The 27,884-nt window shown below is 40.6% G+C and overlaps 1 protein-coding gene across 1 annotated transcript in view; it reads right to left on the reverse strand.

Moving 5' to 3' along the window:
- The window catches only part of STK32B (serine/threonine kinase 32B), a 348,151-nt gene that overhangs the window by 292,246 nt on the left and 28,021 nt on the right, over positions 1 to 27,884 (reverse strand). Inside the window, exon 2 of the mRNA XM_056555131.1 lies at positions 1,325 to 1,380. Coding sequence (XP_056411106.1) covers positions 1,325 to 1,380 — 56 coding nt within the window. The remainder of the gene's footprint in view (positions 1 to 1,324; positions 1,381 to 27,884) is intronic.

A 27,884-nucleotide genomic window follows, 5' to 3' on the forward strand; every position in this document is an offset into this window, starting at 1 on the left:
CAGGATATGAATGAAAAATGTTCCAATTTGCACTTCTGCAATCTGACTTCCCATTATTATACAATTAGTACAATCCACATCTCCCCTATTGCTCGGATCTAATGTTCCTTTCACCATGGTTCCCATCCGCAGTCTTGTCAATAAATAAGTGTCTAGGATCAGCATGTGTCTGTCTGTCTTTATGTGGATGTCATTTCTTGTATATTTAATATTTCTAATGCAAATTCTCTGAACCATTCATTGTCTGCGGCACTGGTGAGCCTTCAAGTGGCCTTCTTGACCAATGGCACATGTCAGGATAATGGCAAAAATAATATTTTAATAAACATTGTGGCATGCCCTCAGGGAACCAAAGGCTTTAGTCGACCAAACGTATTCTACCAGTGACTGTGTTTGGTTTGCTGTACTCACTAGAAGACTGTAGGTATTCCATGGGCATACAGCAGCGTAAAAAAAAGCATAGTTTCCCAACATATTGTGGTGCTAGGAACCCATAATGTGATATAATGGGGGGCTAAGTCCCAGTATTTTTGTATTGATTTGTAATAATATATGCATGGGAATTTGGTTGAAACATTCTCCACTAATCCTCAGTTAACTCCATAATAAGAGCAGACAGCTATCTAACACTGTGAAAGGGGCATTTCATGAAATATTTTTCATATTTTTTATATGAAAAACATATCCCCCTATCCACAGATATTCTTGTGTCCCATGATTATCCTAATGATAGAACCTCCTATGACACTGCAGATCCTCAGCAATAAGCCAAAAATCAGGGAGATTTAGCAGAGTAAGGGTGCGTTCACACTGCAGAATCAGCAAGCAGAGATTCCGTCTGGCGGCCGTCGCCTAAAATACTTCGGCGCTAGGGCCGCGTGGCACTGAGCCGTCACCATTGACAGCTATGTAGTGCTCGCGGAATCCGCACAAAGAATGAACATGTTCTTTCTTTGCGCGGAACAATTTCAGCCGCTGAAATTCCGCAGTGTGAAAGGGTTCTCGAGGGAACCCATTCACACTAATGTTAAGTTCACACCGCGGAATTCCGCCCGTGGAAGTCTGCTTGAATTCTGTATTGTGAACGTACCCTAAAGCTTACCAGTTGCCCATAGCAACCAATCAGATCACTGCTTTTATTATTCAGAAGCCTTTATTCTTTTTAGATGAAAAAAAGCAATCAGAATGGTTGCTATGGGCAACTGGGCAACTTTTTCTCTGCACAGGTTTTGATAAATCTCCCTCAGTATCCAGTTCTGAATATTCAAATTTGTATTCAAGTCATCCCCTCAGTTATTGTCATGAAGAATATGGAGTAACTTACCTTCCCAAAACTCCCTTTGCCAATAGCTCGTAATATTTGGAAGTGGTCAAAATTAACTGAAAGACAAATAAAAAAACACAGTCAGACCAAAGAGAATAAATGCTGTATACAAATACCATTACAATAGAGAGGTATAATGGTAATCTCTGTATATTAACTACCTGAAAATATTAATCTCCTCTATATGAATTATGTGGATCTAACTGATGAAATGATTGCATTATGAAAACTATATGTACTAAGTATATAATATTTATCCCTTTGGTGCTCACTGTATGCAGACTGTCTTCTATCTTCTCTCCTCTCTCTTTCCAGCTTGTGTGAGTTGTCCTCTAAGGTTTCTCTCCCCCCTGTTTACTATCTTAGGAGGTGAGTAAACTGCTTCCATGCTTCTACCCCACAGTTATCTTTATCACTGAGAGCAGAAAATGAGTCAGACCCATTTAGTTATTTTAACATTATTTGAGTAGCAGCTAAATGGTTAAAAATATTTATGAAAATTTTCAAAAATTGCTTTATTTAATTTCATGATTGCTTCAGGAAACAAATCGACAAAACAATTAATAAATAAATAAAAATGAGTGCAAGGCATTCATAACCTTTAAACCTATCTCTTTTAGCTAAAGCAAACAAAAAAAGTGGCGAGTAGATGGGTGCGGCGGGGATTCAGGTTGGATACATGTCAAAGCCCAGCTGGTCCAATAAACAAGATAATATTGATTTCTTCAGTTATGATTTTCAGAGACAAAATGACTCTTCTCCCGGTTCTTTACAGGTTGTAGCACTATCTCACATCAGTCTCTAAGCATCTTTGCAAATCTTCAGGCTGTAATGTTGACAGTATAAAAAAAAATACAAAAATGAATTTAATGGCTGGTTAGTCTGCTTGGGACTGACCATGGTATTTATTCAGTAAATGTTATTCTGAGTAATGAGGCATTACTACAGTAAACCTGTACGGAGTGCCGAGAGACTAATGATGGGTGCACAGTATTATCTCATAATATAACCAATGAACCAGCGTGATTGTAGATCTTAAAGGGGTACTCCAGAGGAAAAAAAAAAATCAAATCAACTGGTGACAGTAAGTTATACAGATTTGTAAGTTAATTCTATTTAAAAATGCAAGTCTTTAAATACTGATCAGCTGCTGTATGCTCCAGAGTAAGTTGGGTATATCTTTTTATTCCAACATTCCTGCTGCCACCTGTCCGATTTAGGACCTGTCAAGAGCAGGAGTAGGATTTGCTCCTACTCTGTACAGTTCCTGATATGGACAGAGGTAGCAGCAGAGAGCACTGTGGTCAGACTAGAAAGGACTACACAACTTCCTCTAAAGCATACAGCAGCTGATAAGTACTGGAAGGGTATCATTTATTGGCACCGGATGATATTGAAAATTATTTCATAAATAGTGAATGGAGGAGTGGTCAGACATGCATATCACTGCTACATTTACAAGATGCATTCAGGGGATGCCATTTTCCTGGTTGGTGGTGGTTCTGGTATGTTATCACCTATCTTGTGGACAGATAAAAGAACAAACTAGTTGTACTTTTACTTTGAAGGAGTACTCCAGTGAAAAACTATTTTTTTTTAAATCAACTGGTGCCAGAACATTGAACAGATTTGTAAATTACTGGTCCTAAGGTGTAAAATGTCCTGGTCCTTAAAGGGGTTCTCCCTTGTTTATACTGTTTTTTGTTATTATGTTTGTGTGTTATGTGTGTATAAGTATGTGTTTTTTTATGTGTGTTGTGATTATGTATATATGTATTTTCTTACCTTTTGTGAAGATCCGGAAGCTGGTCCCTTTTTCTTCCAGTGGCTTGCAGTGCACCTCGGCCTCCGCCATGTTGTGTTCGGTAAGTGGGATGTCGGGGGGTGTGTTCTTGCTTCTCTCCTTCCTATCTTCTGACGTCCGAGGGGAATCTTTTCTTCCTGTTTCTTCCGTGGCTCAGCGACGAATCTGCGACCTCTTCCGGCGCATGCGCAGGTAGTTTTTTTTTTTTTACCAATAAAGTTTTTTTTTCTTCTAATTGACAAACTGTCTGCGCATTCGCGAGTACGCAGGTGCTACGCTAACAGCGTAGCGTACGTTATGTCTACGCTAATAGCGTAGCTTCGCGCAAGCGCAGACAGTATTTCAATTAGACAATAACATTTTTTTTGTCTAATTGACAAACTGTCTGTGCTTGCACGAAACTACGCTATTAGCGTAGACCTAACGTACGCTGCGCTGTTAGCGTAGCACTTGCGTACTCGCGCATGCGCAGACAGTTTGTCAATTAGACAAAAAAACTTTATTGGTAAAAAAAAAAACGACCTGCGCATGCGCCGGAAGAGGTCGCAGATTCGTCGCTGAGCCACGGAAGAAACAGGAAGAAAAGATTTGCCTCGGACGTCAGAAGATAGGAAGGAGAGAAGCAAGAACACACCCCCCGACATCCCACTTACCGAACACAACATGGCGGAGGCCGAGGTGCACTGCAAGCCACTGGAAGAAAAAGGGACCAGCTTCCGGATCTTCACAAAAGGTAAGAAAATACATATATACATAATCACAACACACATAAAAAAACACATACTTATACACACATAACACACAAACATAATAACAAAAAACAATATAAACAAGGGAGAACCCCTTTAAGGACCAGGACATTTTACACCTTAGGACCAGAGCGTTTTTTGCACATCTGACCACTGTCATTTTAAACATTAATAACTCTGGAATGCTTTTAGTTATCATTCTGATTCTGAGAATGATTTTTCATGACATATTCTACTTTAACATAGTGGTAAAATTTTGTGGTAACTTGCATCCTTTCTTGGTGAAAAATCCCCAAATTTGATGAAAAATTTGAAAATTTTGCATTTTTCTAACTCTGAAGCTCTCTGCTTGTAAGGAAAATGGATATTCCAAATAAAAAAAATTTGGATTCACATATACAATATGTCCACTTTATGTTTGCATCATAAAATTTATGAGTTTTTACTTTTGGAAGACACCAGAGGGCTTCAAATTTCAGCAGCAATTTTCAAATTTTTCACAAAATTTTCAAACTCACTATTTTTCAGGGACCAGTTCAGGTTTGAAGTGGATTTGAAGGGTCTTCATCTTAGAAATTCCCCACAAATGACCCCATTATAAAAACTGCATCCCCAAAAGTATTCAAAATGACATTTAGTCAGCATTTTAACCCTTCAGATGTTTCACAGGAATAGCAGCAAACTGAAGGAGAAAATTCACAATCTTCATTTTTTACACTTGCATGTTCTTGTAGACCCAATTTTTGAATTTTTACAAGGGGTAAAAGGAGAAAGTTTATACTTATTTTTGTAGCCCAATTTCTCTCGAGTAAGGAGATACCTCATATGTCTATGTAAATTGTTCGGCGGGCGCAGTAGAGGGCTCAGAAGCGAAGGAGCGACAAGGGGAGAGTACGTTTTTCTGAAATGGTTTTTGGGGGGCATATTGCATTTAGGAAGCCCCTATGGTGCCAGAACAGCAAAAAAAAACACATGCCATACCATTTTGGAAACTAGACCCCTTGAGGAACGTAACAAGGAATTAAGTGAGCCTTAATACCCCACAGGTGTTTCACGACTTTTGCATATGTAAAAAAAAAATATTTTTTTCACTAAAATGTGTGTTTCCCCCCAAATTTCACATTTTTGCAAGGGTTAATAGCAGAAAATACCCCCCAAAATTTGTAACCCCATCTCTTCTGAGTATGGAGGTAGCCCATAAGTTGACCTGAAGTGCACTACGGGCGAACTACAATGCTCAGAAGAGAAGGAGTCATATTTGGCTTTTTGAGAGCAGATTTTGCTCGGGGGGGCATGTCGCATTTAGGAAGCCCCTATGGTGCCAGAACAGCAAAAAACCCACACATGGCATACCATTTTGGAAACTAGACCCCTTGAGGAACATAATAAGGAATAAAGTGAGCCTTAATACCCCACAGGGGTTTCACGACTTTTGCATATGAAAAAAAAAAAAAAAAAAAAATTCACTAAAATGTGTGTTTCCCCCCCAAATTTCACATTTTTGCAAGGGTTAATAGCAGAAAAGACCCCCAAAATTTGTAACCCCATCTCTTCTGAGTATGGAAATACTCGGCATGCTGGGAGATGTAGTTATGCAATAGCTGGAGGTACACAACTACAACTCCCAGCATGCCGAGACAGCTGATTGCTGTTTGGACATGCTGGGATTTGCAGTTTTGCAGCATCTGGAGGGCTACAGTTTTACAGAACAGTGCAAAGTGATCTCCAAACTGTGGTCCTCCAGCTGTTACAAAACTACAATTCCCAGCATGCCCAGACAGCAAACAGTTGTTTGGGCATGCTAGGAGTTGTAGTTTTGCAAGATCTGGAGGGCTACAGTTTAGGGACCACTACATAGTGGTCTCAAAATGTAGCCCTCCAGCTGTTGCAAAACTACATATTCCAGCATGCCCAAACAGCTGTCTGGGCATGCTGGCAGTTGTAGTTTTGCAACATCTGGATGGCTACAGTTAGAGACCACTGTATAAATGGTCTCAAACTGTACCCTCCAGATGTTGCTAGGCAACTCACCAGCTTCCGTCGGATCCAGCCGCACGTCATCGCCGCCCGCCTGGATTGGTAAGTGGATCTTCGGCGCCGGTCCACCTCGTTTCCCCGTCCTGCCCCGCCTATTGTGGGTGGACAAAACGGGGAAAACGAAAGTTAACCCCCCCGCCCCCAATCTGCTATTGGTGGTCGAGTCTAGACCACCAATAGCAGGGATAGGAGGGGTGGCACCCGTGCCACCTCACTCCTATCGCTTCAGGGGGATCCTGGGTGTCTTAGACACCCGCGATCCCCCTTACATTCCGGGTCACCGAGTCACTATAGACTCGTAATGACCCGGAATCACGCAAATCGCAAGTGTGAATTCACTTGCAATTTGCCGCAATCACCGACATTGGGGGGTGTCATGACCCCGCTGGGCATTTGAAGGTGAGGCCTGCTGAATGTATTCAGCAGGCATCCCGGTCTGATCCCCGCCCGGCGCACAGCGGGCACCAAAACTGCCCATGACGTAACTGTACGTCCTTGATCCTTAAGATCCAGGGTGTTGGGACGTAACGTTACGTCATGGGTCCTGTAGGGGTTAAAAATCTTAATCCTTACAGTACTTATCAGCTGCTGTATACTACAGAGGGAGTTCTTTTCTTTTAAAATGTATTTTCAGTCTTACCACAGTGCTCTCTGCTGACACCTCTGTCTGTCTCAGGAACTGTCCAGAGCAGGAGAGGTTTGCTATGGGGATTTGCTCCTACTCTGGACAGTTCCTGATATGGACAGAGGTGTAAGCAGAGAGCACTGTGGTTAGACAGAAAATAAATTTAAAAAGAGAAGAACTTCCTCTGTAGTATACAGCAGCTGATAAGTATTGAAAGGATTAAGATTTTTAAATAGAAGTTATTTACAAATCTGTAAACGTTCTGGCACCAGTTGATTTTAAAAACAAATGTCACCGCAATACCCCTTTAAGCTCTAAACATTCCAGAAACATTTGCTAGCCTGCATAAAAAAATGCAACATGATACCATGGCTTATGGGCATCTTTGCCTGTGAACATATTCAGGACCGGTCATCTCCCATATTTCATATATATATATATATAGTTTTTTTTTTTTTTTTATCCTGTTGGAATTGTGTGTAAATTGCATTTTATAGCTGGCGGCTGTTCACACATAGAGAATTCCTAGTGAACCCATTTATTTTGTATTTAGATAGATGTTCATATGATTTGACCTGAGATGAACCGAGGGGAGGGAAAAACGCAACCGTAAGAGATGAAACCAGACTTAAATTCCAGGTTTCCAGCATATTACGCAGCAATATTTCATCTAAAGCTAAAGTGAAAGCTCTATTCCCACCAGTACATCAGTTTTTAATAAAGCAAAACATTTCTAAGTATACTACTTCCCCTGTGGCTTCATCTCCACCGGTAGATAGGCTCCAGTAACAGAACTGTATTAACCCCTTAAGGACGCAGCTCATTTTCACCTTAAGGACGCAGCCCTTTTTTGCAAATCTGACCACTATCACTTTAAACATTTATAACTCTGGGATGCTTTTACTTTTTATTCTGATTCCGAGATAGTTTTATCGTGACATATTCTACTTTATGATAGTGGTAAATTTTTGTCGATACTTTGTCGATAAAAAATTCCAAAATTTGATGAAAAATTTGAAACTTTAGCATTTTTTTTTTACTTTGAAACTCTCTGCTTATGAGGAAAATGGATATCCCAAATAAATTATATATTGATTCACATATACAATATCTCTACTTTATGTTTGCATCATAAAGTTGACATGTTTTTATTTTTGGAAGACATCAGAGGGCTTCAAAGTTCAGCAGCAATTTTCCAATTTTTAACAAAATTTTCAAAATCAGAATTTTTCAGGGACCAGTTCAGATTTGAAGTGGATTTGAGGGGCCTTCATATTAGAAATACCCCATAAATTATCCCATTATAAAAACTGCACCCCTCAAAGTATTCAAAATATCATTCAGTTAGCGTGTTAACCCTTTAGGTGTTTCACAGGAATAGCAGCAAGTTAAGGAGAAAATTCAAAATCTTCATTTTTTACACTCGCATGTTCTTGTAGACCAAGGTTTTATATTTTTACAAGGGGTAAAAGGAGAGAAATCTCCCTTAAATTTGTAACCCAATTTCTCTCGAGTAAGGAAATACCTCATATGTGTATGTAAAGTGTTTGGCGGGCACAGTAGAGTACTCAGAAGGGAAGGAGCGACAATCGGATTTTGGAGAGTGAGTTTTCCTGAAATGGTTTTTGGGGGGCATGTAACATTTAGGAAGCCCCTATGGTGCCAGAACAGCAAAATAAAAAAAAACACATGGCACACTATTTTGGAAACTACACCCCTCAAGGAACTTAACAAGGGGTCCAGTGAGCCTTAACACCCCACAGGTGTTTGATGACTTTTTGTTAAAGCCAAATGTGTAAATGAAAAAAAGAATTTCACTTAAATGCAGTTTTTTCCCCAAATTTTACATTTTAACAAGGGATAATAGGAGATAGGAGAAAATGCCCACCAAAATTTGTAACTCCATTTCTTCTGAGTATGGAAATAACCCATAGGTGTACATCAAGTGCTCTTCTGGTGAACTACAATGCTCAGAAGAGGAGGAGCGCCATTGAGCTTTTGGAGAAAGACGTTGTTTGGAATAGAAATCGGGGGCCTTGTGCGTTTACAAAGCCCCCATAGTGCCAGAACAGTGGACCCTCCCATATGTGACCCCATTTTGGAAACTACACCCCTCACAGAATTTAATAAGGGGTGCAGTGAGCATTTACACCCCACTGGCATTTGACAGATCTTTGGAACAGTGGGCTGAGCAAATGAAAAATTACACAACAGCTGGAGGTACGCAACTACATCTCCCAGCATGGTGAGACAGCCTTTTGCTGTTCGTGCATGCTGGGAGTTGTAGTTTTGCAATATTTAGAGGGCCACAGTTTAGAAACCACCGCACAGTGATCTCCAAACTGTACCCCACTAAATCTTGCAAAACTACAAATCCCAGCATGCCCAAACGGCTGTGTGGGCATGCTGGGAGTTGTAGTTTTGCAACATCTGGAGGGCTACAATTTAGAGACCACTGTATAGTGGTCTCCAAACTGTAGCCCTCCAGATGTTGCTAGGCAACTATTCACCTGCTTCCGTAGTCTGTACCAGGGAGCCGCACCTCATCGCCGCCTGCCGCCGATCGCCGGTAAGGGGCCTCCACCACCGGTGCGGGTCACAGGACAGTTCCCCCATTCTGCACGGATTACAGTGGGCAGAACGGGGGAACAGAACTATAACCCCTCTGCCCCCGATCTGCTATTGGTCGGTCACTTCTGACCGACCAATAGCAGGGATAGGAGGGGTGTCACCCCTGCCACCTTACTCCTATCCCTTCAGGGGGACCGCCGACTGCCTTGGCACATCATAATATATAGGTATATTTTTGTTACCAATTGCGATCCCTTATTAATTATTTTTTATTTACAAACAAATCTCATAATTCTTCTATTAAATCAGATTGCTTCTTTCATTTTTCAGAGGCCTTTTCAAAAATGAAAGATGCTATCTGATTGGTTGCTATGGGCAACTGGTCAAACTTTTCCGCTGCATAAGTTTTGAAGAATTTCCCCCAAATATCCATAATAAGGGTTGACTACCTAGTCTGTTAACTGTATGACCTCCAAAGACATCACATGCTGGAGATATAAATACCTCTACACTGTTTATGAGACAGCCATTCCCCCCCTCCTCCTGACAATGCTAATTTAACAGCGAAACATGTAGTTGTGTATTTTAACTAATAACGTTGAGGTGTCAATCACATAGTACTGCTGATAAGGATATTATGGGGGAGATTCATCAAAACCTGTGCTGAGGAAAATTTGACCAGTTGCCCATAGCAACCAATCAGAATAGCTTCTTTCATTTTAGAAAAAATCTCTGAAAAATGAAAGCAGCGATCTGATTGGTTGCTTTGGGCAACTGTTCAACAGTACCTCAGCACAGGTTTTGATGAATCTCCCCCATTATCCCTATATATAGGCTTTAATAAACCTCACAGTATTTACATTTTCACTTTGTTTGTGAAGGACACAACTCCTTTTCATTTTTGCATTTTCTTTCTTTATTTTTCCATTTACTAAGCCATATGAGAGCTTGTTTTTTGCACGACCAATTGTACTTGGTAATGAAACCTTAAAATGTAATGACACCATCATAAAATGTACGGCACATTGAAATTTTTTTTATTAATTTGATTGAATAAAAACCAACAATTTTGCAACACTTGGGAGGGCTTAGTTTTTAAGCAGTGCATTTAATGGCAAAATTGTGATGTTATCTTTATTCTTTGTGTCACTACAATAAAATAAAAAAATACCCATATTTACATACTTTTCTTAACAAAAGCTTAAAATTGTCTTCTACTTACCACATAACATGTTTATGACTTTTTAATCACTTTTTATTGTTAAAAAAAAAAAAAAAAAAAAGCAATTTTGGACTTGAGTTTTTATGTTTATGCCATTTACTGTACTACGGGAGCATTAAAGGGGTATTCCAGGCCAAAACTTTTTTTTATATATCAACTGGCTTCAGAAAGTTAAACAGATTTGTAAATTACTTCTATTAAAAAATCTTAATCCTTCCAATAGTTATTAGCTTCTGAAGTTGAGTTGTTGTTTTCTGTCTAACTGCTCTCTGATGACTCACGTCCCGGGAGCTGTGCAGCTCCTATGGGGATATTCTCCCATCATGCACAGCTCCCAGGATGTGACATCATCATTGAGCAGTTAGACAGAAAACTTCAGAAGCTAATAACTATTGGAAGGATTAAGATTTTTTAATAGAAGTAATTTACAAATCTGTTTAACTTTCCGGAGCCAGTTGATATATATAAAAAAAAAAGGTTTTGCCTGGAATACCCCTTTAACATATATTTTATATGTTGTACATGTTTACATCTTAATAGTTTGGACATTTCGATACCAAATAAGCTTGTTTATTATTTCATTTACTTTTTTTATGGGAAAGGGGGGTAATAAAAAATGTTACTGGGTAGGGGCTAACTAACATCTTGAAAAGAAATGTTTTACTATTTATTTTAAATTTTTTAAGTCCTATAAGTATTCAATACTATACAAAGGCATAGCACTAATCAGTAATATTGGCAATCCTGTGTGGAGAGACTATACAAGAAGATCCCTGGAGCATCACGTGGAAGGGGAGAAGACCTCCATTTTCACTCATCAGACCCCCGAGATCACGCTGCAGGTGTCTCCAAAGCCTCACAACTGCTTTCCATGATTAACATTATCTTAAGGGTTACATTCATGTCTGCGTTTGCATTTGCATGATGTAAATATATGTAATGGTGCACAAAATACCAGGGCACCATGACGTACATTTATGTCACGTGTCCTCTAGACATTAAAGTTAGAATACGGAGACATCTGTCCAACATAAATAAATCCAGGTGCAAAAATTTCAGGGACATCCATAAGGAGGTATTTCTATGCTCTCATTTCATGGTATTGAGGGTGTATACAGACCGTTGCGAGGTGGAGATCATAGGAGAAAATATTAAATAAATGAAGACACAATCTAAAGAACCAAGAGGTTAACATAAGACAGGATGTAACTCTGCATTATTCATCGCAAAGAATGTGTTTTCCCACTAGTAGTTGTTATTAGTAATTATCCCCTATGGTTGTGCAATAGGTATGTGTGGTGCCCTATGTGCTTTTTGTTTTAAAATCTATGAGAGGATTCAATTCTGCATTATTAACCTCTTCAGGACGCCGGGCGTATGCATACGCCCTGCATCCCGAGTCCTTAAGGACGTGGGGCGTATGCATACGCCCGTGGGAATTCCGGTCCCCGTCGCTAACCGGTTGGGGACCGGACCAGGATGCCTGCTGAAATCATTCAGCAGGCACCTCGGCACATCGCCCAGGGGGGTCCTGAGACCCCCCCATGTCGGCGATCGCAGAAAATCGCATGTCAATTCAGACATGCGATTTTCTGCTATTCCGGGCTGATCGGGTCTCTGGTGACCCGATCACCCGGAAAATAGGGATGATCGGAGCTGCGATCTCCTCCTATCCCCTGCCATTGGTCAGAACTGATTCTGACCAATGGCAGAGCAGGACAGTGGGTTCTGCCCACCCCTGGATATCGAGGGGAACATGGGGAGAAGATGGAGGCCGGTACCTGGAGAAGAAGATGCCTGGGAACCGCTGATCTTCGCTGGAGACTGCAAAGATCCTGGCTCAGGTAGGGAAACGACGGTGGGGGGGGGGGGGGGGGGTTTGGAATGAAAGTGAAAGTAAAGTGATCTTTACTATGGCAACCACTAGGAAGGCCAAACTGCAACTCCCAGCATGCCCAGACAGCCATAGGCTGTCTGGGCATGCTGGGAGTTGTAGTTTTGCAACATCTGGAGGGTCACAGTTTGGAGACCACTGTTACAGTGGTGCCCAAACGGTAGCCCTCCAGATGTTGCCAAACTACAACTCTCAGCATGCCTAGACTGCCCAGGCATGGTGGGAGTTGTAGTTCTGTAACATCTGTCCCTTCAGATTTAGCAATTTTCATGACATTTTTTAAAATTGCCGCTCTACTTTGAAGCCCTCTAATTTTTTCAAAAAGCAAAAATATATCCATTTTATGATGCCAACATAAAGTAGACATATTGTATTTGTGAATAAAAATAAACTGTATAGGGAATATCCATTTTCCTTACAAGTAGAGAGCTTCAAAGTTATAAAAATGCTACATTTTCAAAATTTTTATAAAATTTGGGGATTTTTCACCAAAAGGGGATGCAAGTAATACCGAAAATTTTCCACCAAAATAAAGTAGAATATGCCACGAAAAAACAATCTCAGAATCAGAATGTTCGGTAAAAGCGTTTTCGAGTTATTAATTCATAAAGCGACGGTGGTCAGAATTGCGAAAAAGGGCTCAGTCCTTAAGGTGAAAAAGGGCTGCGTCCTTAAGGGGTTAATTGGAAATAATCAGTTCTCCATTTGTGGTTGTTATTATACCATCTATGTATGTGCAGAAAAAGATTAGAGTAGTGTCCAACCAGAAATCTGTTATTTATCTAAAAAAAACACATTGAAGGAGATTTATAATTATTTTTAAACGTATGGCTTTTATATGGCTTTTTTTTTATGGCTTTTTTTTATATGGCTTTTTTTTTTACTTACTTTTGCTTACATGCGACCTACTCATCAAATAGTCGCACGACCTTGATAAATAAATCACACGTAAGCAAAACCCGGGTGTTACAGAGCTGGATGTGGATCCTCTAACCTGTGTGGGTGATGACTCGGACCGTATCAGGGAGCGGATTCTAAGGTGCCGCTGGTCTTCACCAGAGCCTGCAGCAAGGCAGGATGGGCTTGCTGCGGCAGGCGACACCCAGGTCGCTACCCCCGACACGGCTCAACCACACAGGTAGCTGGGCAAGGCCAGGTACCGAGGGATAAGGCAGTAGCGTAGTCAGATGTAGCAGAAGGTCAAGGCAGGTGGCAAAGGTACGAAGTCAAATTACATAGCGGGAAGGTCTGGATACACGGATAAGGCAAGCAGGCAACAAGGAACACTTAATCTCAGGCTAGTGGCACTGAAGGTCCGTGAGGGAAGTGTGGAAGGAGCAGGAACTTATAGACACGTGTCAGGTGTGTGACATAATTATGGGCATTTCAGAGCCTAGGGGACGGGGACACGGAGCTGAGAAGCAGCAGTGGAGGAGTCAGAGGAGCATGGTAAGTGACAGGCTGGGATTTACATGCAGGCAGGTCCCGCAATGCGAATCCCAGCGTCGCCGACAGCAGGGGCAAAGTGTTCGCGGCCGGCGAGTGCAGCCAGAGCGCGATCCTTAACAACGGAAAACCCACTTACAAAAGCATTTTTTAAAGCAGAAAATTTTTCCTTATGTTAATAGATGAAGTTCTTTATCTACCCTTTATTACCAGTAGCTATGCTAGAGAAGGATGGGGAGGAGGGGCGCACCGCATCGGGTGACACCCTGACTGGCCTGCCTGGCACTAATTAGCTGCACTTCAACTATCCCGCAACAACCCATCCACCCTCCTCAGAAATAAAAAAAATATTAAAAACATACTATGCCGCACCATGAATATCCGTACTCTGAAGGCTTTTTTGTTTAAAGGGGTATTCCAGGCCCAAACTTTTTTTTTATATATCAACTGGCTCTGGAAAGTTAAACAGATTTGTAAATTACTTCTATTAACATTTTTTTATCCTTTCAATAGTTATTAGCTTCTGAAGTTGAGTTGTTGTTTTCTGTCTAACTGCTCTCTGATGACTCACGTCCCGGGAGCTGTGCAGTTCCTATGGGGATATTCTCCCATCATGCACAGCTCCCAGGACATGACATCATCATTGAGCAGTTAGACAGAAAACTTCAGAAGCTAATAACTATTGGAAGGATTAAGATTTTTTAATAGAAGTAATTTACAAATTTGTTTAACTTTCCAGAGCCAGTTGATAGATATAAAAAAAAGGTTTTGCCTGGAATACTCCTTTAATTTTGAGCCCACATTTTGTGACGTTGGTGGGCAGAGTCTTGCATCGCTGCGCTGAGACTAGAGTTTACGTCAGGAAGGAAGGCAGCGCAGCACCAACAGGCACATTAACAATAGTGAAGCCACACAAAAAAAAGCCTTGATATGTAACGCACCCCAAAATGTGCATGAAACTGTATTACTTATGCATGTTTCTTTTATTTAACAAAAAAATTTTGTGCCGCATATGGGTTATTTACGTAGTCTGTAAAAATTCTTACACAGTTATTTTGTGCCTTATTCTATTTTAACACAACATTAATTTAAAAATGTTGGGGGTACGCCATCATGTACATGTCCTAAAATGAACAAGGTGTGCAGTGTGTATTTTCAACCTTAAAATTTTTAGTTATTAGTTATATAATAATTTTTTTTCTTTTATTAACATTAACATTAATATTAATGTAGTAGCTTTGTTTCATGAAGCAGAACAAGAACAGTTGTTAAAGGGGGTGTTAAGGTCCTTTTCTGCAGACGTATGCACTTTCTGTAAGCCAGGTCGGACCTGGAATACATATGCGACTTTTAAATGGAGATGCAACTTTTTTTCTTCATAAATAGCGACTATCGCATTTGATAAATACATGACCACTGCAAAGTAAAACAATTACTATGTGAGCAGATTTCAGAAATGTGCTTTTGAATAAGCAAAAATCGAAAAGTTGCAGCGTGTATAGAAAAGTCGCATGTGCGCAAGTATACACGACTTTTCTACGATTTATTTATTTTTTTTACTACGGAGCTTGATAAATCTCCTTCATTGACTTTATTGAATTGACTGGTTAATGTGCCGCACAATACAGCTAGAGAGCAGTTTTAACTTCAACTTCAGCCACTGTCTAGTCGCAACATTGGAGCCGTAGGGTATATTCAGATGTAGAAATCATGACTATGTACATAGAGCACAGAGGAGGAGGTAATAGGGAAAGAGAAGAGGCCATGGGAGCAATATATACGAGAGAGGGGCCCATGGGAGCAGTATATATGAGAGAGGGGCCCATGGGAGCAGTATATATGAGAGAGGGGCCCATGGGAGCAGTATATATGAGAGAGGGGCCCATGGGAGCAGTATATATGAGAGAGGGGCCCATGGGAGCAGTAGATATGAGAGAGGGGCCCATGGGAGCAGTATATATGAGAGAGGGGGCCATGGGAGCAGTATATATTAGAGAGGGGCCCATGGGAGAAGTATATATGAGAGAGGGGCATATGGGAGAAGTATATATGAGAGAGAGGGCCATGGGAGCAGTATAAATGAGAGAGAGGGCCATGGGAGCAGTATATATGAGAGAGGGACCCATGGGAGAAGTATATATGAGAGAGAGGGCCATGGGAGCAGTATAAATGAGAGAGAGAGGGCCATGGGAGCAGTACATATGAGAGAGGGACCTATGGGAGAAGTATATATGAGAGAGAGGGCCATGGGAGCAGTATAAATGAGAGAGAGAGGGCCATGGGAGCAGTATATATGAGAGAGGGCCCCATGGGAGTAGTATATATGAGAGAGAGGGCCCATGGGAGCAGTATATATGAGAATGGGGCCCATGGTAGCAGTATATATGAGAGAGAGGGCCATGGGAGCAGTATATACGAGAGAGGGAAACTATGGGAGCAGTATATACGAGAGAGGGGAACCATGGGAGCAGTATCTATGAGAGAGGGGAACCATGGGAGCAGTATATATGAGAGAGGGGAACCATGGGAGCAGTATCTATGAGAGAGGGGGCCATGGGAGCAGTATATACAAGATAGAGAGTCATGGGAGCAGTATATATGAGAGAGGGGACAATGGGAGCAGTATATATGAGAGAGGGGACAATGGGAGCAGTAGATATGAGAGAGCAGACCATGGGAGAAGTATATATGAGAAAGGGGCCCATGGGAGCAGTATATATGAGAGAGGGGGCCATGAGAGCAGTATATATGAGAGAGGGGTCCCATTAGAGCAATATATATGAGAGAAGGGGCCATGGTGGCAGTATATATAATAGAGAAGGCCATGGAAGCAGTATATATAAAAGAGTGGCCTATGGTAACAATACATATAATAGAGGGGGCCATGGGAGCAGTATATATGAAAAAGTGGGCTATGGTAACAGTATATATGAGAGAGGGGGCCATGGGGGAAATAGATATAAGAGAGGGGACATTGAGAGTTGTATATACAAAAAAGGGGGCCATGGGAGCAGTATATATGACAGAGGGGACCATGGGGGAGAAGTATATATGAGAGAGGGGGCCATGGGAGTAGTATATATGTGAGAAGGGACCACGGGAGCAGTATATCTTAGGTTTTTTTGTCAGAAGGGCCTTTGTATATGCTGCTGTAGGGAAGGGATAGGAGTGCTTATGGGTGGGACCCAAGGTACTCCATTCCAACATTGTCTGTGTCCTATGATACTATTTATAAATCTATTTTTCTATAATGAGACCTTCCATCAACCATATATGAAGCTCCCAGAATATGCCATGTTTTCTGGATCTATTTCAGAAATAACTTCTACATGTCACCCCTATGCCCTTTATATATAGCAGTGAGAATATTAAAGCGTCCTGTCACTGTGCAAAAAAAAATAAAGTGATATGTTACTCAGTACCTAATCCTTATCATGTACATATCATTTTTATGTGTCTAGGACCTATATATCCCTAACAAATAGCATGTATATGTTGCTCACTTGCTTTTTGTTCTTGCCTTGTGGAGGGGCGTGCCCATCTCTCTCCCTCACTGTGATGACTCATTTGCTCTGAGTCTGGAGCAGCCTGGCAGTCTGCAAATCACTGCACAGTAGTTATAATTCATACATTTTCTATCTGTTCCTAGTAAAGCTGGATGCTAATCAACATAGCTGTCACTATGTGTGTCATTTAGCTTTCACAAATTCCTGAATGTTTGATCAGCTTCTTTGTCATTCAGGAGTTAGAGAAAGATTTGGCAGTTTAAGCATGCTGGGAGTTGTAGTTTTGCATTGCAACAGCTGGAGCTGCAGTGTTGCCTTTAGCTGTTGCAAAACTACAACTCCTAGCATGCCCACACATCCTATGTCTGTAGCTTTGCAAGAGCTGGAGGCACACAGCTAAAGAATACACAGCTCTAAGACAGAGTTTTACAAAGATTGTACCCCCAGCTGTTGTAAAACTACAACTCCCATCATGGGAGTTGTAGTTTAGTAACAGCTGAAGGCTGTATTGGTGCAATGGTGATCTCCTATACTGGACATGAATATGCTTTACGGCCGGTATCCAGTATGTTGCAAAATACAGAATAGTCTGTCTGCATAAAGACAGATTTCCCCTAGTGGCGGCAATTTTCATTTTAGATTTTTTTTATTTTTTATTTTTATTAATAAATGTATATAAAAAAAAAGTCATCATATCAGTAGTACTACAACATATAAAAAGTTTTTGATAAAGACAGTGCCTCTTTAAGTGCATTATTATTGTATTCTGGTCATTGACCTTGACAGAATGACACTGATGATCAACAAGGAGACTACATGAAGACATGATGGCATTTAGAACACCAGAGCTGTCGTGGCACTGTTTTCATCTCCAGTAGGCAGGGAATGACAAAAAAATCAATATGGCGGGCCGGACCATGGGGAGATGAAGCAACACTGCCAGTTAAGTTTAGACTGTATATAAACAAAGGAAGTGCTATCAAAGGAATCGCTGGCGGCAAACCTTTAGTTGAGCTAAGCAAGCAGTTTGACAAATCATTTGGACATGTGCTTCAAGTCAGTGGCAGCGCTGTCAGCCTACACGGGAAACTCACTGTGAATGCAAATCCCCCTGCAAGCCAAGAGAAGCCGCAGGAAAGGAAATTGCTCTCATTTTCAGCCAGAGAAGGGATTAGACACAAAGAAATGGATGGAAAAGACGAGTCTTACAAGCAGCTATTATGTGTTATTAGAACTAGGCCCGGCCTCCAGGTTACACAACGGACAAGTCTGGTGACCGGGTAAACAGACTTGTTCTTTTGGCTTTTCACCTGGATGATACATTTTATTCTTTTAATGAAACATACAATCGATAATTTGACAGTGAGAATTTTACAGGGGCAGCATTATTTAAAGTAACTAAGTGTGGGCAGGTCAATGAATTTTTCTTTATTGCCATCAGTTTATATAATCATTTTTTTATGTATTGCACTTTGGTCATGTAAGTCAGTCCTATATTGGACTTTCACCCTCTCCATGTTTTACAGACAAGTCTAGAACTTAACATATAGTTACCTACCAACCCTCCCAGACTACTTCACCCCCTGTATGTGACATCACCAACATGCCATTGATAGCTCCACCCACCTTGTCTGTGACATCACTAGCCTCTTATGCTATCCCAGTGTAATGTCTGTTTATTTGTTTTTCTATTTTTCTGTTTAGGTGTGTATTCACACACTAGTTTGTTCAGAGCAGTTTGCTATTCCACCTGGATAGGGAATAGTAAATGCTCTGAGCGAATGAGAACTCAGGTGGAGTTATTTAGCCCGAGTTCTCCTGCATTCTGGTGCTGGTTATTGAGTGCAATACTACTATGTCTGTTTGTGTAATATTCTGGCTATGTCTGCTTGAGCATTTACCTTGTATTTATCTTGTCTTTTTATCTTGGTTTAGCCATGGTTATATAGCATGCTCCTTGTATTTTAGTCTGTGTTACATTAGTCGGTTTTAGAATTATGTTTATTCATTCTGCTTTGTCTGTGTTCACACTGTGTCTAAGTCTTGCTTGTACCCTGTGCTCTATATGTTATATTCCTGTTTGGTATTCTGGAGTCTATTCAGACTCATCCGGTTCTAGTCTAGTGTTTCATGTATTATATTTCCATTCCCTACTGGGTCAACATTTTGTCTACACGGTGGAGTGTGTCCGCTGGCCAGTAGCCTATTTGGCTTTATTAACGTATTAATGGCTACTCCTATTGTGGAGTGGGGAGTCCAGTTTGTATATCCTGTTTCTGAACAGTGTTCTATGTTAACTGTTCAGTTTAGTGTTCTGGCTTTCAGTCCTTCTGTTTCTATGTGATGTCATAAGCCCTTTCCAGATAACCACATCTCTTCACTTTGTGACACCACCAGCATTTCCTTAGTAACTCATCTCTCTCTCTCTCTCTCTCTCTCTCTCTCTCTCTCTCTCTCTCTCTCTCTCTCTCTCTCTCTCTCTTTCTTATCATTAACCCTTTCCAAATAACTAAACCTACTTATCTGTCACATCACTAGTGTTGAGTAGTGTTGAGCACGAATATTCGAATAGGGAATTTTTATCGCGAAAGTCAGCACTTCGCGATTTTGCAAATATTTAGAATATAGCTAAATACATTCATTATGACGAATATTCTTTTTTTAGTTTTGTTTTGTTTTTCCACAGAACACATCACAATGATGTGTACTGTGTAAATAAAAAGTGATCATCCCTCCCTGCATCCAGCTTGTGGTCCAAAGAAGGCGAATATGCAAAAATTTGCAAATATCGGCACTTCAAGAGGACACTGATCCCTCCCTTCTTTTAACTTGTGGGCCAATGAGAAGGATGCAAATACAGTTGTCAAAGGTTATAAACATCCCTAGCAACCAATAGGAAAGTAGTTAGTTGAAAGATATAATCGTGATTGCGCATTTTGCTAATTTCATTATGAATTTTGCATGAAAAAATTGAATGAATATGCAAAATATGTATATATATATATATACAAATATTCGTCCATATATACACAAAATATTGCAAATTCGAATATGGCCTATGCCCAGGGGTCAAGTCCTGGAAAAAAAAGTGAGTGAACTCATCCACTCAAGGGCTGGGAACGGTATTCCTGCTGTGAAAAAAAGTGCAGGAACTCAGTTCCCATGTGTTCCTGCAGGACTTGAGCCCTGCCTATGCCACTCATCATCACCAGATCTTCCCAGATATCTCAGCCCCCTTTGTCTGTGACATCACAAGCCCTTCCCAGAAAACCTTGCCCACTCATTTTGGTATCCCAGCAGCCATTCCTGGATAAGTCAGACGCATACACATGTGCTTCTTACATGAGGTGGTACAATGAATGTGCCATTTTTTCCATTTATTAGAAGACTAACAATAAAAATATAAAAGGCAACATACAACATTTTCATGCAATCCCTCATATTTTCAAGTACCACTCTATGTAGGAGGCACCTAGGGCGCTATTTATCCTGGTTTACAAATATTATAATGAAATACCTATTACCAAATTAGAGAGCAAGGTATCCATATGTTTATGTTATTTAAGATCCACAAATAGATTATTTAACATGGTAACATTAAGGGAACTCACCGATTAAATGGATGGGTAATTTTTGAGTAATTTCCTTAAAGGGCTACTCTGTTGCTAGACATCTTATCCCCTATCCATAGAATAGATAAGATGTCTGATCACGGGGGTTCAGTCGCTGGGACCCACCATGATCTCCGTGCAGACACCCGGTGTTCTGAACATTATGTTCAGAATGCTGGGTTTAGAAGGCCAAGGTGGTGACGTCGCGCCATGCCCCTCGTGCTGTCACTCCCCCTCCCATAGACATGAATGGAGGGGGTGTGGTGTGACATCATGACCACAGCCTCCAAAACCCAGTGTTCTGAACATAGAGAACGCTGGGTGTCTGCACCTATGGAAGGAGAAGGAAGAGAAGGGAAGGATGGAGAAGTAAGAAAGGAAAGAAGCAAGAAGGAAGGAAGGAAGGAAAGGAAAGGAAAAAAAGGAAGTAAGAGGAAAGAATAAACAAAGAAAAGGAAAGAAGGAATGAAGGAAGAAAGAAAGAGAAAGAAAGGAAGGGAAATTGGAGAATCGTCAGAAGGCAGCACAGAGGCTTTCCACCAAACATGAGAAAACAGAGAGCATCTAGGAACAAGGAAACAGACAATGCATTACATGCACCAAAGGCAAAAAAGCCACAAAGAACAACCAGCCACTCCAGACCAATAGGAAAGCCACAGACCAACCCTGATCCTTCGCAAACAGCTCTTCACAGATTTTTATTTTATTTTATTTTTTTACTTTACTAATCTGGCTGCCATAATTTTTTTAAGGATTTTTTTTCAAATGGATTTCTATAAAAAAAGAACTGTTTTTAATTTCTAAAATGTTTCATTCATGAGGGAATTTATAGGCTATATCAGTGTTTCCCAACCAGGTTGCCTCCAGGTGTTTCCAAAATACAGCTCCCAGAATGCTTGGACAGCCAAAGACTAACAAAGGCTGTCCAGACATGCTGGGAGTTGTAGTTTTGCAACATCTGGAGGCACCCTGGTTGGGAAACACTAGGCTATATATATATATATATATATATATATATATTAACTGCATAAAATGCCCTATTTTAAATCCATGAATGAATTATGAATTGCTGGTCTACTTATTTATTAACTTAGTATTTATTTTTATGTAATCTTATATTATTGGTTTTAAGCTAGGACTCCACTGAGATTCTTGCCCTGCGATTTTTGTGGCATTAAAAATGCCAGAAAAACTGCCACAGTTTTTCCCTGCGTTTTGGCGTTTTTTCTGGTGTTTTTACCTTTGTGTGGAATTTGCCCTTTTTGGCCCCTTTTGCGTTTTTTTTACAAAATAGTTGGGTACCAAAAATAAAAAAAGGATGCAGTAGGGATGTAAAAATGTATTTAACTAAATGTTTATTTTTTATAACAACATTTTAATAATTTTTTTTATAAAGTGTGTGTGTGTGTGTTTAACTTTTTTTTTCTTTTTTTTTCAACATTTTTATTTATTACTACTCCCAGCATGGAACAAGACTGTTCCATGCTGGGAGTAGTAGTACCTGTACTATAGACATATTGTCCCGGGTGTCAGTCTGACACCCGATGCGATCATCCATAATATAACAGAGATGTGGAGCGGCTCTATACAGCGCTCACATCTCTGTTCTATTCACATCACTCGTTCATATTTTCCGCCCAGAGCTGTGATTGGCCGGATGGTTTCAGCCAATCACAGCTCTGAGGAAAAGATGAATGAATGAGTGGCCGACCCGGAGTACAGTGCAGAGCAGGGATGCGAGCGATGTATACAGCCGCTTTGCATCTCTGCTATAGACAGGACGGTCACAGCGGGTGTCAGTAGTGACACCCACTGTGATGTGTCCTTTAGCAGGCACTACTACTCCCAACATGGAGCACACTCTGCTCCATGCTGGGAGCTGTAGTACCTGCATTAATAGACAGATCGCAGTGAGTGTAACTTCTGACACCCGCTGCGATCTGTCTATTAATGCAGGTACTACAGCTTCCAGCATGGGGCAGAGTGTACTCCATGTTGGGAGTAGTAGTACTTGTAGTTAAGGAAAGATCACAGTGGGTATCACTCCTGACCCCCGCTGTGATCCTCCTGTATAATGTATAGATGCAGCGGCCGGCGCTCTCCTATGGTCCCCTGCACGCCGTATATATACACATTCTGATTTCTTACAGAGAGCTGTGATTGGCTGGAACCATCTGACCAATCACAGTTCTCTGCGGGAAATATTAATATGTGTATATATACGGCAGTGCAGGGGACCGACCATAGAAGAGCGGCCGCATCTATACATTATACAGGAGGATCGCAACGGACGATCTGTCAATAAGTACAGGTAACTACTACTCCCATCATGGAACAGTGTGTTCCATGCTGGGAGTATAGAAGCATGTATGGGGATCAGTGATCCACGGAAAGCACAGTGTTCCAAAAGCGCTCCTTTTCAAGGTGAAGAATAATAGCCGTAGGTCCGGTATTCGGTAAAGCAAGAAATTCTTTATTCATGCAGGGATAAACAGGGATAACGCGTTTCGAGGGGCGGAGACCCCCTCTTCGTCAGATCCAATGCTGAACTGGGATTGGCTCCCTCACTTTTTATACATGAAAAGCCCGCAAAACCATTTCGACGGGAAACGTTAACAGTGCGTTACAGGATCATTGTACATATATACATGGGAAATCGTTTTCTATTCATATATACAAAAATCTATCTATACAAAATAAGAAGAAAAGGAAAGAAGAAGGATCGCTTCATATTTAAAATAACATTATTTTTGTTTCCAGATAGGTAGCTTATGATGGTGTATCTATTAGACCAAAGATAGGGCTTAGTAGTTAGGTGCTATAGTCTCCTGGATAGGGGAGGAAGCGCAACAAACACTGGCGAGTGTAGTCAGGGATGGAAGACCAGCCGGATCCAGATGACCGAATTTCAAATATAAGGCCGATTGGTCTTAATGTTTTAAATAAATTCTTATTTTCCAACGGTTCCAGATACACTGGAGTTCATTAAGAGAAAAGACAGATCTATTTGTCAGACTCTGGTTCTGTCGCTAGTTAGAGTAGAGATGATATTGCTGTGCTGGAGGTTCAGCGGCACTACAGATGCCGGTGGGTAGCACAGGATATGGGGGAGCCCCAAATATAGTCAGCCCCAAATGTCCGATAGATGGTGATTTGGTCTCTAAATTTGTCACCGGATTCCTGTTATCTGGTGGTTCCATAGGCACTGGGGCGGATCCAAATGGAGGACAAGGTTAGTTGTCAGACTCTAATATTGTCCACCGCAATTTGGAGTGCGGATTTGTTAATAGGATATAAGTCGATGCATGGTATTAAAATGGTCTATCTATGCTTCTTGATTACGGTAGCACTAAAAGAGTGTTGAAATCGTGTTAAACTCTACAAGTGTTGGTTTTATTACCGTATATCGGTTTGTTATTCTTTGTTGGAATCAAATAACTGTAAGAATTTAAGGTATATTTTTTGTTCCACATTTGAACTCTTATGTTGGAATGAATTTAAGGGGCGTTTTTGAGTCTTCTTTGTTTAGAGATGATGTATATCAATCGGGGGGATCATGAATTACAGCTGGTTGTCACATGGGTTTACAGATGCATTCATGTGTTCGTGATATATTAATTAGAATGGTCTATTTCCAATGTTTTCTTCTATACATAATGCAGTGTGATATATTTGTTAGTTGATCTCTCTGTCTTGGGGTTTCAGAGACCCAGAGGTAAAAGTTTGTTTGTAGGCTTAATGAATTAGTTCCACCGCCTCATTCAGGCCTTGGGGCTGTAAAGATTCGAGCCTATACATCCAGAACATCTCTCTTTTCGCAAGAGCTTCCAGTCTGTTCGTGATATGGCTGGGAATGAAATCGATAGGAGTGATGGAAAATGGTTTTTCTACATCTTTGTGTTTCAAAGCAATATGTCGTGATAAGCTATGCTTCATAAAACCTTTTTTTTATTACTTCTATGTTGGTTTATCCTTAGATGTAGCTTCTGTGAGGTCCGGCCGACATATTGCATTCCACAGCAGCAACTGATCAAATAGACAACGAACCGGGACTGGCAGGTAAGATGGAATTGAATATAACCTTTTTCTCCTGTATGATGGCTGGAGAAAAAAAAGTTGTGATCTGTTATTATTTTACAGCATAAACATCTTTTGCTGTTACATTTAAAGGTACCTTGTACTACCTAAAAAATGTAAAAAAAAAGTGAAAAACATACACACATACACTACATTTATTATTGTCGGCTACATTTTTAGCCCTTTACCCGCTCACATAAATTGATCCCTGTTTAAAAATTAATAAACATTTCGTAATAAAAAAGATACATTTCGTTAGGTACAATTTTTTCCATCACTACTGTATCTTTTTATTAATTTTTTTATGGTACCCTACGAAATTTTAATAAAAAAGGTATCTCCGTAATTTTTTGGGATCGCTGAAGTCCAAAAAAGAATAAAAACCGCCTGCAAAACTGCAAAATTTGAAACCAACATGGCGTTTTTCTTGGCATTTCTGCTCTCCAATATTCTTCTATAGGATGAAAATGCCACGATTTCAGGGCAAAAAACGCCAAACTAGGTTTTGGCAGGCGTTTTGAAAATCCAGCCTCTGAGCCCGAAATTGCTGAAAAACGCCAAAAGGATTAAAAAAACGCCAAACTGAAAAACGCCAAGTGAATCTGGCATTTTGCAGTTTACCATTGACTTGCAGCTAACATCTGGACGCAGTGTTTTTTTCACTGAAAAACGCAGTGCGGGCAAATTGGCGTTTTTGACGGCGTTTTTGCAAAAAAAAAACCTCAGTGGAGTTCCAGCCTTACACCAGGTGACTAAAGAATGCTTTGATTGAATGGTTATAGATTGCTCTGACAGCAAGGGCCCAGTGGTGTATCACTTTATAGCCAAAATCTCGTATAACTTTAACCAACACCTGCTTAACCAATCAACTGACTGATTTGAACATTCTTATTAGAATTTAAAAAAATTGAAGCCGATTAGAACACATTTTGGGGTACATTTTAGTAGATTATTTATGATCACCTGTAGTATGATTACACTTCATTTATTTTTACAAAGCATATCTGACTCCATCTTGAATCTCTACTTATCATTATGTTGTTTTTGTAATTTTTTTTTACTCTCTGATATAGATTATTCTGTATTATTCACAGAGCAGTGTTTGCTCTGAATACAAAGCATTGACAAACAAAGGCGTAATTAAGCAGCTCGCTATATACACAATACTTCATATAATACCCGGTGGAGTTTGTCCTTTGAAACAAAACCTCTGAGCGCTGTATGAAATGGGCAGTGTCATCAATTTTAATCTCTCTTAGCCTCCTAGTTCTAATGGAAAATATGTGTTTTCTTTTCTTGCATGCTGATAATAACTAAACACGATGCATGCCGGATACAAAGAGTTTTCAATGGATACAGAACAATTCAATTAAGTCTATGTGAAGCTTCTGCACAACATAAAAGTGCATAATCCATAATGTCTCTCGGTTGCTGTCCATTAAGTTTTTATTCACCTGAAATGTATTTGGTCTGCCTGAATAGCTACTGAATCAAAAGGAGGCAAATAGTAAACAGAAATTACATTTATATCGGCTTATACGTACTACGACAACACAAAGACTGTAGAGTAGGGCCTCGGTGGGGGACTCTAGGGACCATTGGCAAACAAAAAAGACATCCCAATTAATATGTATTTCTTTGTTTTCAGACAGTGAACATAAAGTGTGAGAATGAGGTTTTTTCATTGGAGGTAGAAATATAAGATCTGTGTTACTTAAGTTAAAAAAAGATTGTCCTTATTGGTGGAAAGTCATAAAAACAACTGTAAGTGCAATGTAAGTAATTGATGCAAATATATAAAATGCACAATATCTAAACAAATACAATATTTGAGTATGTTACGATAATAAAGGTAAGTGTACATGTTCAAAGACAATTAAAAGGGTATTCCGGCTTCAAACATCTTATCCCATATCCAAAGGATAGGAGATAATATGTCTGATCGCGGGGGTCTTGCAATCTAGATGCAGCCCCCGGCATTCTGTGTCAGGCACTGCTCCCGAGACATGACGTCACGGCTATGCCCCTCGTGACATCATGCCACGCCCCCTCTATTCATGTCTATGGGAGGGGACGTGTGATCGATTGACGGATCGTTGGCCTAAAAATCTTCTTTCTTGACTTACTGGCCCATAAATTTTCTTCCTTTGTCTTACGGCTTTCATTGTGATTCTGTCATTTTGTGAAAAGGAAATACTTCAAGAAACGCACTCCCTAAGTTCCAGTATTTGCCTTGTGCTCTTGAACTCTGGTGAGTAGAAATTTCTACTTCATCCACATCCTTAGGATGCCATTCACTTAGTGTCCTACCATGCACTTTCATAGGCAGTAACCCACAATCAGTAGCCCAATTTTGCAGTTTATGAGAACAGAGGTCTATAGATTAGGAAGGCACAATAATGTCATTTAGACTCTCTACACCATATCCCAGACCGATTAGGATACAGGCCAGAGATGAAACTTTGGTACATGACCTTAAAGAGATACTCCACTGGCCAGCGTTCAGAACATTTAGTTCTGAACGCTGTGTGCATGCTGTGGGGTCAGCTACACCCCCTTGTGATGTAATGCCATGCCCCCTCAATGCAAGTCTATGGGAGGGAGCTTGTGACATCATAGCCCCACCCCCTCATGATGTCACACCCCGCCCCTTCAATGCAAGTCTATGGGAGGGGGCATGACGGTCGTCATGCCCCCTCCCATAGACTAGCATTGAGTGTGCGTGGCGTGACATCACAAGGGGGCATGACCAACCCCCGCAGGGCGCACACAGCGTTCAGACCTAAATGTTCCGAACGCTGGCCAGTGGAGTACCCCTTTAAGGGTTTTTGTCCCTAAACCTTTAATACTCTAGTAACGCCTCTGGCACTGCCCACTTTAAGGCCTGAACTTGGCAAGACATAATGAGTAAAAAATATAATAGCAAGATAGAATCATGATAGAGTGCATAGAGTCCTAGAAGCAAGAGATTATTTACTTGGAAGAACTATCAACATTAAATAACGCTTCATTCATAAA

The sequence above is a fragment of the Hyla sarda genome, chromosome 1 (genome assembly GCF_029499605.1).
Source record: "Hyla sarda isolate aHylSar1 chromosome 1, aHylSar1.hap1, whole genome shotgun sequence".
Classification (NCBI taxonomy): Eukaryota; Metazoa; Chordata; class Amphibia; order Anura; family Hylidae; genus Hyla; species Hyla sarda.